Here is a 13381-nt window from a genome sequence, read left to right on the forward strand (position 1 = left end):
AAAATCACAACTCTTCAGGAACTATCAAAGCCCAGTCAAAAAATTCCACTGAATTCAAACGGGACAATAGAGAACTAAATAGAAAGATTATTGCTAGAGATGATTACTGCATCAATATCACTGTACCTCACCTCACAAATTTCTCATAGTTAATTACCAAAAATGTGACCGCAAAATTTAAAGATAATATGTAATAATTCTATCCTAATATGAATGAACATTCAGTTTGACTATCTTAATATTTCTAGGCCATTCTACTTAATTCTGCTGTAGACATTTACAAAGGAGGTTTAAATTTTATGACCCATTAAATGTCAAGAGAACTGCTAGCCTCTAGGGGCTCTCAGGGTCTCTCGCTTCTCCACTTTCTCTTTTCTCCCCTTCCCAGTGATGAACAAGGCACTGTTACAACCTAAGAGCCCTGTTCTTTCCTGTTTAAAGACATTTTATTGATCATTATGCTTGTGAGTGACGTCACTGTGTTGGGTGAGTGTTGGACTGCCCAAGGTTGTGCTGTCCATTGGGTCTCTTTATCCATGTGACTATATTGATAAAATCTCTAGAGATTTCTTGAAGCTAGTTTTAAAGGTTTTTGTTTGTTTGCTTTTTTTTCCTGGTTTTGGACCTTGGCTATCTTTTTCCACCTGGCACCTGGCCCATTGCCACTGCCTAGGTCAAAATCATTGGGTAAATTGTTATATGTATTGGATAACATTTTGTCCTAGGGAGCTTAGTTTAAACATACTTTAAAAGCTAGGAAAAATATGTTTTTTCTTTTCCCTTTTCTATGATTGGAAAACTCAAACGTGGGCTCTCTTAAGTGTGAGCTTAGGAGAAAGCAGAGCTATATTGGTAAAAATTATTTCTAGCCTAAAAATCAAAGACAAATACAAAACAAAACTTGTCTGTCCATTTGGTCTAGATATTTGGTCTAGATGAACTTACCAACCATCAAAAACCTGCTACTTTTTTTCTCATTCATGTTTTATTTTTTTCTTTCTTGAAAATATATTTCTCTTAGAGACTTCAGACTCTTAGACTGTGTTAGACTCTGATTAAAGTATTCAAAGTATACCTGAATCTCCTGACAAACAAATAAACAAACAAAAAATAAAATGAAATATTACCACATGATTCTTTTTAGCAATATATTTATCATAATAACTTTATACATTTGCCTTTAATTTAGAATTTACTATTTCTAAAAACTAAGCTATAAAACATAAACCAAATTTTTTATTATAATACCTATGTTTTGAGACACTCCCACACTTGAGGAAAAGGTGGTCTTGCTCTGTTTCCCAGGCTTGAGTGCAGTTGTGTGATTATAGCTCACTGCTGCCCCAGACTCCTGGCCTCAAGTGAACCTCTTGCCTTAGCCTCCCTAGCAACTGGGACTACAAGCACGTGCTGCCATGCCAGGCTATAATACATATTTAAGTGAGCCTTTGCACATAAGCCTAAATTTTACTTTTCTCCAAATATATTTTCAGTAATGCATTATTTCTTATGAGTCAACACATTTTTCATCTTTGTGCATATATATTGCTGCTATGATAGTGAAAGTATAGATAACATAATTTTTTGCATTTTTTTTTCTTTACTCAGATACTTCTCTGTTGGCCCTGGCTGACAGACAAAAAACTTCTATGGCAAATAAAATATATAACTCTCATTTTATCCCTACAGCTATTAAACTTGAAAAGCTGTCTTTGCTTTCTAGTTGAAATAAATTTTTAAATCTCTAATTCAATTAGTTAACTACAAAATTACCCAGATGTTCATTGGTTTCTGCAACCCATTGATTAAATTTACTGTACCCAGATATTCTTGCATATGCATCTAAAATATTTCATTATTCTAGCTAAAAAAAAGTCATGAAATATTGTCTTAATCTTATTCATTGTAAATATTCTACCTAGAATTGCACATGCTGCAAATACTTTGAAGATATCTTTGTAAATTAACTTTGGTAAACTCTATAGACAAGTCCTAAAACAATTTGTGCAACTGTTTTTGAAATGGGACTCTTTCTTGTTTGGTTTTGTCTGAGGTCCATAGACAAGAGGAGTCAACCACTCACACACACTTAGAGAAAACATGGTTAGGAACCAGCTGTGAGACTCTTAGCTTTACTCCAACAAGAGATGTTTTAAAGTTGGATAGGGCAAAGTCAGAGACTAGGAAAACAGTTTTGAAAGAGCTGTGTGAATTCCACCTACACAAACCTCTTCACAGAAGTCTAGAGAAGGTTGATTCAATGAAACCACTTAGATTCAGTGGTGCTTACACTGGTCAAAACCTTGAAATCAAAAGAGGATAGTTCTTGTTCTCCCAAATTCAGTGTAATAATAAGAGGTTGCTTCTTTGGGTATGTCCTGTTCTCCTCTATGTGTGAAATCAAAAGATGCACTTATGTTTTCTTTATGTGACCAAGGTATAGGACATGAAATAGCAAAAGCCAGAGTTGGCAGGGAGTTTACTTAGATCCTCCTGAAAGAGTTCCTTGAGTAGAGAAAATTGTTGGTAGAGAGAAGATAAAATGTAACTTTGCCTGCCTTGTATTTGCCAATGAGAAGAGATTTCCAAAAATAGGGACATGCTGGGGATTGGGAGGAGGCATACCTAAGAAAGAACTCTCTCCTTCTTTTGACAAAAAGAAGCAGTTTAAAATTCTGGAAGTCAGAGAACACCAATGCTGTATTACTATCAGAGAACTGGTTAAGAAAGCCCTTTTGTACGTTTTACCTCCTCTTGGTATTCCTACTTCCACCATAGAAATGCCAGAGATATTTTCATGTTCAAAAAAATAAGAAGCAAAATAGGCAGAAAATTAAGAAAAAGTCATCATACTTCAATTTCCCACTTCATGCAACCAGTTTGGAGCATGTTCAAGACGAGTTAAACAAACAAAAGCAAGCAAAAACATTTTTTTTTGCTCTGATTAGTTTAGATGCATTTTTATAATTACTATTTTTATTATTTACTTCTTAGAGCAATTTTAGGATCACAGCAAAATTGAGATAAATGTACAGAAATTTCTTATTTATCTCTTGCTCCTACACATGCATAGCTTTCCCCACCATGAACATACCCCACCAGAAAATAATTTGAATTTAAGTAAAATAGAAATTACGGTCATTAGACTGGGGATAATAATTGATGAAATGGTCTTTTATTTATTTAATAAAAGTAAGGTAGTCAGTTTTTTTTTATTAGCAAAATCATTAGCACTTGCCCAAGATTTCCTCCAAAGGCCAAGGAAAACACGCCCCCCAACAATGTTTATTTGGAGTGGGCAATGATTTCTGGAGTAGGGTATGGGTCTGTGGATAATAAAAGTTTTGGCCAAATATATCTCCCTCAACATATTAGTAAAAGAACAAATTATCCAATAATTCAAGTAGACTATAAAGGAAATACAGCCCCCAAATTGTTATCTCCCCTCTTTACACTTGTTTTAATCACGATTTAATCCTTTTTTTAAAAAATTTTCTGCTAAAACCCAGAAAATCTGACAGACGAATTCTAAAATACCTTTAACTCAAATATTCTTTATTTGTTTTTGTAACATGTTCACTGGAAAATCAAATTTCATATGACATTTATATACACAAATAGATATTTCTTTTTTTTATTGACTGTATTCTACTTAACTGTATTTTTGCAGTTCTAAAATGTGTTCAAATTTTGTAAGATCTCTGACATCAGAATATCTTGCAACAAATGGCTTCTTTCAGTTATATTTATAGCATTTTTTTCTTTTTTAATGATTCATAAAATGAAGACATATCATACAATTTAACAGCCAAAATCATATCAAACATATTAAATGTATATCTCAAAGAATACAAAACAACAATAAAGCCAGCAAAAAAACAACGAGATGTTCATCCTTGCACCCTACAATTACTGTCGAAAGCTCAAGCACACAACAAAACCAGAACAACTCCAAGCAATCAAAATTTTGAAGGGGACTCACCAGAGTTGGGATCAGAGTTGCCATCTGCTTCGGTCCTCTTGTCCGGAGAGGCCTGGTCATAGAATTCGCCCTGTGGCTGAACCAGAGGAAGAGGGTGTGAGATCAGGGTTCCACTACCCACCGGCTCGTGGTCTCCTAGACCACTGTCACTGCAGCTTTCCTGGGAGCCATCAGGGAGGTGAAACGTAACACGGCGCTGCGACTACAAAGAAGACCACAGGACATGCTGATTAACACTCCTCTCAAATAAAACAGGCCTAGTGGAACACAAAATCAAAACACTTTCAACAAGTGACACAATGCAAAAGCAAAACAAACCAAACTAGGAACAAAGCTAAGAACAAGTATTAATTATATGCCATTTACTGTGTAATGGCCAACCAGCAAAATACCAAAAAGAATTTCAATCTTGTATAATTCACGACCTTAACACTAAAGTTGGGGCTTTGAAAAGTGTAACAAGAGAGGCAAAACAAAACTAAACAAAACTCATACTAGTCGACAAAATTACAGAAAAAATTTAAATAAGATGAAATATGCAAATATGCTTTTGATAAATCTAAATAAATACTTAGAAAATGCAACATTTCATTTCTTTTGAATGGCCAGACACTGCGCTTACTTGATGTTTTTAGGATAACATTTGTAGTCAATATATTTCCTACAGTACCGCCTGTCTTCTTCTTTTTTTTTTTTTTTTTTTTTGAGACAGAGTTTTGCTCTTGTTGCCCAGGCTGGAGTGCAATGGCGGGATCTTGTCTCACTGCAACTTCCGCCTCCCGGGTTCAAGTGATTCTATTCCCTCAGCCTCCCAAGTAGCTGGGATTTCAGGCACATACCACCATGCCTGGCTAATTATTGTTTGTTTGTTTGTTTTTTGTTTTTTTGAGATGGAGTCTCGCTCTGTCGCCCAGACTGGAGTGCAGTGGCGTGATCTCGGCTCACTGCAAGCTCTGCCTCTCAGGTTCACGCCATTCTCCTGCCTCAGCCTCCCGAGTAGCTGGGACTACAGGCGCCCACCACCACTCCTGGCTAATTTTTTGTATTTTTATTCGAGACGAGGTTTCACCGTGTAAGCCAGAATGGTCTCGATCTCCTGACCTCGTGATCTGCCCACCTCGGCCTCCCAAAGTGCTAGGATTACAGGCGTGAGCCACTGCGCCCGGACATGCCAGGCTAATTTTTTGTATTTTTAGTAGAGAAGAGGTTTCACCATGTTGGCCAGGCTGATCTTGAACTCCTGACCTCAGGTGATCCGCCCACCTCAGCTTCTCAAAGTGCTGGGATTACAGGCATGATCCACCATGCCCAGCCCACCTGCTATTTTTAAAGGACACTGTACCCATGTGAGTGTCCCTAAAGCAATACTGGAATAATTAATGAAAATTATTATTTGAAGAGTCTCGGGATCTACTGACTGAGCTAGCTGTGCTAAAATTATTATTTTAAATAACCAAGTTCTATGCAATTGCCATTGATATACATAAAAAGAAGACTGTATTTTAAAAGAGATTAAATTAGAAATTATTCTTGCCCATTCACCCAGATATCACTCTAGACTTTGGCTACATTGCTAGTAGAATAGAATATCCTAGTTGAAAGGTATTTGGAATATCACTTTGGTATCTGTTTGCACAATGTCACTCTCAGATATGACCTAAAGTGTATACATGGTAACTTCAATAAATTGTAATGTTTACAAAAAAAGTTATTTTATAAAAAATAATGAATAAATTTTAATGTTTCCTCAGCACAGATAAGTTTAGTTTTCTTAGAAAATGCTCTTTTAGCTGCTATGATCCCTGAAAATATTGATAATTATGTGAGGTGGAGATTTAGGCCTTAGAGAATTGTATGCGAGCAGTACATTTGTGTTATTTGAATAAACCTTGTTTTCTTTCTGCTTAGCAGCCAAAAGACCTTTCAATATCATGCCACATATGACCACTTAAATTCAGAATTAATAAAATGATGAATGTATATATCAAAAAATATATAATATACAAGTATATAATGTATAATATGATCATTTTCTAGTACCTAAAATTTGTGCTTTTCAAGAGACAATTTATAGATTGTGTCCATTTCGAAGAAAAAGGATCACAGTTAGAAACAAAATGGTATAGATAGGTATACTGAAACTCCATGACTGCATACTTATAGACTGACAACCGAAGAGAGCCTATATCCTGTGAGTCACTGGTTCGAATCCAGCTCAGAGTCATAATGGAGAAGAAATGATATCACTTTACTGCTGCTCAATGATCTGTGTGAAATGAGTTGATAGTTCAGTACATTTTTAATGAACTGATGCCAACATCACATAAACTATAATCATAAATAGTACTAATTGCCTCTATTGTAACACATTTCACCTTCATGCACATGTATCTCAAGAATATCATTCCCTTCTCAAAGGTTTTGAAACGTGCCTAGGTGAGTGCTATAGAGAAGGCAAACTAAGCCTGAATATTAATACCTGATATGTATTTCTTCCTGGGTAAGAAAGATGACACTACATGAGTATTTATTGTAGTGTTTACTCTCTTATATATATTTAACTCTTCAGGGAAAGTCAATAATACAAATATTTGCTATTTATGTTTCAATATGCCCTCAACCTATCAATATCCTTTTGTGATAAAGACTATACTAGGAAAAACACTGCTAACTATGGACAACTATCAAACATAGCTTTTACAGTGACTGATCTACTAAAAACTCACAGATTTTAATGTATCTTTGGTATTATCTCTTGAGGAATACCTCTTAACTCTGGTGAGTAAAAAAAAAATCAAGACTTAAGAGAAAAGCAATGAAACAAATGATTCTTGAATCTTTGTAAAGCATTTTTGGAAATCCCTTAAGCCATTAAGAAGTTTATGTTTCGTAGACAGAAGTAAAAAAGAAAAAAAAATACATCTGTGATATTTTTAAACATAGTTAATACTGTTTTAATGACAATATTTCTTCCTCATAATGAATGTTTAAATATGCACTACTAGTTATACCTTAATCCTGCAGTTCTTGCAGGTTGTCCATAGAACAATTTTTTTATTGAGCATCTACTATATACCTGGTACAAAGATTACACTGAAAAGCAAAAGTAAAACATTGATTTCCAAAATTATTTCAAATATAGCTTATTATAGTACGTTTCACATACACTACACTATTTTTCTTTAACATTTTATAAGTGAGAATAAGAAAAATGTAAGTTTACTATAAATTATTTGAAATAATACACTGTAAATTGGAGTGATATAATGTTTAAACAATGGAGGCTTATAAAAATCTTTCTGAATTAATTTGACTCAGAGACGTTTAAGTCTTAATTGGCAGATTTGTGCACAATTCATCAGTCTGATGGGAGGGAGAGTGGTGATGTGTATGGATTAAGAATCAGTACATGGATATTATGGTATGAAGCAAATTGATGAAACAAACCCATCTTTAATTTATCATCATAATGATTGATGCAAGCAAAAGAATATCTGAATTATCAAGGCAGATGTAAGGAGACGAACTGAGTAAACTGACATGCAGAAAAACAAAGACCAATAAGATGTAGGAAACAAGGATTTTTGGTGTGTTTAAGGGCTCAGTAGTACTTGCTCTGGTTGAACTGCAGAGCACCAATTTAAAAAGAAGCCGGAACCAGATCTCATGGCTGTTGAATGAGTTCCTGGCTTTGAGAAATAGAAAATAACACCTTGCCTGTGGAAATGTTGAAAGGCTAAAAATAGTGTTCCTGGTATGCAATACATGACACATAGTAGACAGTGTTCCTGCTATGCAATACTTGACACATAGGAGATAGTCAAAAACAAGTAGCTGTAATTATTGAAATTGAAAACTACATTTTTAAAGCTTATGGTCTATCTATGTTTGGCTGGTTTTAAATATGTGATTCCCTCATTCCCCCCTCGTTCACAAGAGAAATATGTGATCCACAGAATTTGGCATGCCTCACCATGCGCCCTATTGATCCTGTCAACTCAGGGCCTTCTCTGAGGTGACACAGCTCTTAGTGTGGGGTGGGAAAGACTAAAAACCAGGAATACATGTTTTCTCCATGGAGAAAGTGAAGACTTGTCCATTATCCTTCCAGTACATCTATAAAGGCATATTCAGAGGAAAAAGAGTATACTTACTACCTCCAAAAATTTTGCATCTTGTTTCATCTTTATGGAAATAAGCTCAGTCTGGGTTATAAATGCAGTCAAATCCTGATTGGCTGAAGAGGGATGCCACATATTACAATAAGACTCCTTCAGCCTCTCCAGAGCTGGGCAGTTACATTTTGTTTTCCTAAGTCTATTTCTTGCCCATTCAATTTTCTCCTGTGGGAAATATTTTTATTATTACTCCTTCTGTCTGGTTAATTGTTTGCATGTCACATTTGTTTACCTGATTTATCATAGACAGGTTATATCCAGATTCTGGGCTGGCTTGAGAAAGAATAGCATGAAAGAACTAACTACTAAGGCTTCCACACTTTATGTTCTGTCAGGACTGCCGCTATGAATTCTGATTAGGCAACGTTTGTATCAGAAGTTCTACTCTACATAATTAATAGTGCCATGTGTTCACACATGGGTGTGTACAGGGTCCTGAAAGTCAGAAGGTGACACACTGGTTGAGTTTGAGAAACACCACCAAGAACCTCTGCAATACTTCTTTTTTCTTGCAGCTTAGAACAAAAGCAAAAGAAGGAACATTCAAGATGCCTAAAGAAGATATGCATGTCCGGCACTGAGCATTGTTCTTCAAGAGTCACTGAAAGAATGAGGCACCTAAGAAATCCCAATTATTGCTTGAATGTTTCTCTTATGTATTTCTTACTGGTATAGAATAGCATGCACAAGTGAATGAGTCACATTCAAGCCTACTATTTCAGTCTTATGAATTCAGAGACATTCCTATGTGCAAGGATTTGTGGGTAAATTTCATTGTTTTCTGCATAAAATAGTCTAAAGGTAAGAAAACAGTAAAATGTCTAATAGATGATTAATAAGTTATGTAATATCATGTAAAGATTACACCATACAGTTGTGTTAAGTATTGACAATACTAACAGTTATGTTAATTAATATGTATTGGCATAGAAAATATTTATAATCTATTGTTACAGATAAAAACCAGGTTAATAAATATTTTGATAAATTGAATTTTGTTTTTCTTCATGTGTATTTATGTGTGAATCTGCATAAGTTAATTTCTAACCATGCATATTCCAAGTGTTTAAAGTAGTATTGTTTGGTCATGTGATGATGGTATTCAAAAATGTTATCATTTTGACCACACTAAAATTTCCACAAATTATCTTTGTAATAATAAAACATATCCCAATTTTTAATTGTTTATCTTCATCACTTATAGAAAAGTAGAGCTTAATTCAAAAGAACAGAAACATTTGATATATGGTATATGGGTTTTCCCTTGAGCTAAGGAATGCCAAACAATCTTCTGATCCCTTCTCTGTTATTCTCACTTCCATTCTTCACTTTCTTTACCTAGTTTTTTAATCATTGCAATTAAAGATCCTTGCCTTCTCAAGTAACATGATAACAACATGAGTCTAGAACTAAGCCAATTATTACCAACTAAATAAACTGATTATCTAATTAATGACTGACATTTAAAATAATTATTGTCCAATGGAATGGTATACATTGATATTATGAAAATAGAAAAAAACAGTTATTTGTAATTGTTTAAATATGATTTTATGTAGAGAGAATCTTTAAATATCTTCTCATGGAAATGTACCTAATTTTGATTTAATTCCCTTGCTAAGCTTAAGAAATAATATGTCATTTATTTATCTATCATTCTAACTGTATATCTATGTATCTGTCTATTGCTAAATAAATACACACACACACACACACACACACACACACACACACCCCATCCAGAAAGTACTCATGATGAAGTAAAATACAAAACCATGGTAAAATTTTATATTCAAACATGTTTTTGCTTTATCTCTGCATAAATCCAATAAAGATTTGATTTTTCTTTATTTGAAATATTTTCATATATATCTCTTCCCAAGTAGCAAACGAAATCATTCCAAAGAGGCTTAAGAAATATAGAGACCAGAAACTGCATTTTAACATGCATATTTCTTATAATATTCACTAAAAATATTTTGAACTTCCTTATTTTTATAGGAACACAATTTAATTGTGATTTATAAGTAACTGTCATAAAGATAGTCTATGGCAAGTTCCTCAATAGCTTCTTACCATCTAAAATCAATTCATGAACACATTTCCTCTTAATAAAATCCAAAACTCATTGTGGTTTAGAAAGTAAAGTAAATGGGACCCAAAAAGCGATCTATGGTTATGGCCTAATTTGCTATTACTCTGAATATGTGCAGACTCCACTTAAGGGTAACAAATATTAACACACACATGTACTTCATTCATGGTTGAAAGATGAGAATCAAACCTTAAGAAAAGGTTTCTGAATTTATGATTTATGGAAATTACTAGTACCTATGTGTGTTCATTATCAAGGATAATAAATAGTTTTGAAGGATAAAATTACATACACTTTTCTAGTGATGATAAATAAAATATTTCATGAGTTGAGAATTTTTTTATGAGTCATTTTATCATTTGTAGCTCGAAAATTGACTTAATTTTCTATGCTGTTTATGGGAAGTACTTATGTTAAAATGGCTCCATTAATGTAGAAATTGCATCCTTTTTTGAGTGGGAAATTGTTTAGAAATTTAATTTTCTCTCTGGGCGTGGTGGCTCATGCCTGTATTCCCAGCACTTTGGGAGGCCAAGGCGGGAGGATTACGAGGTCAGGAGATCGAGACCATCCTGGGTAACACGATGAAACCCTGTCCCTACTAAAAATACAAAAACTACCCTGACGTGGTGGCGGGTGCCTGTAGTCCCAGCTACTCGGGAGACTGAGGGGACAGAATGGCATGAATCCGGAAGGTGGAGCTTGCAGTGAGCCGAGGTTGCACCACCGCACTCCAGCCTAGGCAACAGAGTGAGACTCCATCTCAAAAAAAAAAAAAAAAAAAGAAAGAAATTTAATTTTTAATTTTCTATTTTAGCCTGTTACATTTTTTTAGACAAGGAAATAAGGTAAAGTGACTCGTCTATATAGGTTTCAATGACAGAACCAAACTAAAATCTACAATCTCTGATTTCCAATATAAAGGTATTAGTACTGCTCATTCATCTCTTCACTTAAATAATTATTGAGTACCAACTCTATGCTAGACACTATTCTAGCTGCTAATACTACGATGGTCAACAAGACAAATATTATATTCCACAACTTCCTAAATAAGATCATATTCTAAAAAGTAGAATTTCATTAAGCTCCTCGCCATCAGTCCTGACGACTGTTTTGACTAGCAGCTGTGTCACCTTTTCATAATGTCATTCTCTCCTAAATCTTGCAAACTATGCAGACTTAGGCAAGGTCAGTGCGTGAATGGGAGACTTTCACTGTATTAATCAGCAGAAATCTAGGTAGGAAAAAAAGGCAAGGGGACTGTATCTGGGTTTATGCCAAAAAAAAACCTGCAAAAAAATCTTTTTCCAGCCATAAATTAATATTCACTGCCAATTTGTGAACATAACAAATAAAAGGAATATAAAAATATCAAAGACTGCTAGAGTCATTCTGGACTCAAAAACAGAATATTTGTGAATTTTGTGTGTCTTAATGAGCAATTTTTTTTCATCTAGGTAGTTACAAAAGTATTAACAACCTCAAATAATGAAATAATGATTGATTGATGAAATCAAAACTAGCACATTTTTATGAGGAACATATACACATGACATGTTATGAACTTACAATAAATATTTATTTACTGAATAAAGATGAGTTAACCGGAATTGATATAGGAAATCTAAACAGGACAGAGGAGAAATGAAATATTATTGTCCATCCTTCAGTGTGATTTCTCACAGGAAAAGTCCCCTGTCTCCTCTACAATAACTTTTAAGAGCCCTGCCCTGTTTTAGAAGTTGCAAAGTGAAACATGATAACATTCCACTAGCTGTCAGCCTTTCCTCCTTTCCTCTTTGAATTTTTACATTTTGGAATATTTGGAGGCAAATGGGAAGGTTCAGTTTGTGTCTGAGAAACATATGCAACAACTTCACTGATCCTATTTGATAAATGTGAAGGTGTCAGCAATTTTAACAAGAATTTTTTGATTCCTAGTTTTATGCATGTTATATAAAGTAGAAATTGGGCGCAGATGATCACTGGTCATTTAAAGTCAAGCAGTATTTTCAGAGGAAGTGGAGGAGTTCGTCTGCACTATACTTACTGCTCTTTTAACCAGTTTGTTGTCTGCTGCTAAGCAACTGCTTCGTTTGAGGATAGAGCTGTCAGCTTTCGTTCTAACTTACTACTCAACTGCATGCTTAGTTGTGGAGACTTGTTTTCATGTGTGTGGAAAACTCACATGGACTTAAACTTGGCCTGTTTGATTGTAAATGTCTTATTGTGAAATGAGTTCCTCAAACTAAGGATCTGCATTTTTTCTGGGATTTGTAAAGGGCATCAAATATCTCTTAGGACTCCCTGTGGTAGAGGACTCATATTAATGTCATACGGTGATAAGTAGTATACTGTAATTTGATATTTATTTCTTACGATTTCAGTTAAGTAGCATTTATCATGTGAAAAAACAATCGGTAGATTTAAGAAACTTGAGAGAAAAATATACTGTGTACTCCTTTTGGGTGTAGTCTTGGTGCTTCAATTTGAACATTTGAAATAAACATAAAACAAAACAAAACAAAACAAAACAAAACTCTCCTCTACATCTTTTTCCCCTGTGGGACATTAGAGAAAAAAAAAAAAAAAGAAAGAAAAAAAGGTTCTGAATCAACTTCCCTTTATAGTTTGGGGACATCACCCTACCCTTATAAGCCTCCTCAGGGGTTCAAAGCAAACAGAGAGGATTAAAAATTGTCTGCATTGTTATTGATTTGCTTCTTACATTCTTATTTATTAGTTCCTGCTATCAGAAACGTCCTCAACCTATTTCTCATTGCCCAGTAGGAATGCGGTACTTTATCTGAGCATACGAAATATAAAATGACTACATTAAACAGGAGCAGCTGTTCCTGAATCTGCAAGCAGAATTTTGCATCTATAAATGATATGTACAGAAATATGGAGGAAAAAACCCAGCAAGAGTCCTTTCCAATTTAGTTTTGTAGAAAAAACAAATCCAACTGACAAAGTAAGTTACCCCTACCATATTTACAAAATCAGCATACGTGATTTTTGTAGCAATTTAATTATAAATTACATTAAATTATCACTATTATTAGGTAAATATATAGACGTCAGAGATACAACATATGGTCTTAGAAAAAGGAGGCTTTACTT

General features: G+C 34.3%; 1 protein-coding gene across 4 annotated transcripts in view; it reads right to left on the minus strand.

Annotated features, from left to right (window-relative positions):
• The window catches only part of PCDH9 (protocadherin 9), a 990584-nt gene that overhangs the window by 353131 nt on the left and 624072 nt on the right, over nucleotides 1-13381 (minus strand). For 2 of the 4 annotated variants that reach the window (XM_030922394.1, XM_030922392.1), the window contains one exon: nucleotides 3983-4058. In XM_030922394.1, the coding sequence (XP_030778254.1) occupies nucleotides 3983-4058 (76 nt within the window). Of the gene's footprint in view, nucleotides 1-3982; nucleotides 4185-13381 lie in introns of all 4 variants that reach the window. The other 2 variants (XM_030922391.1, XM_030922390.1) reach the window with 1 other exon arrangement.

Source organism: Rhinopithecus roxellana, chromosome 18, assembly GCF_007565055.1.
Source record: "Rhinopithecus roxellana isolate Shanxi Qingling chromosome 18, ASM756505v1, whole genome shotgun sequence".
Classification (NCBI taxonomy): Eukaryota; Metazoa; Chordata; class Mammalia; order Primates; family Cercopithecidae; genus Rhinopithecus; species Rhinopithecus roxellana.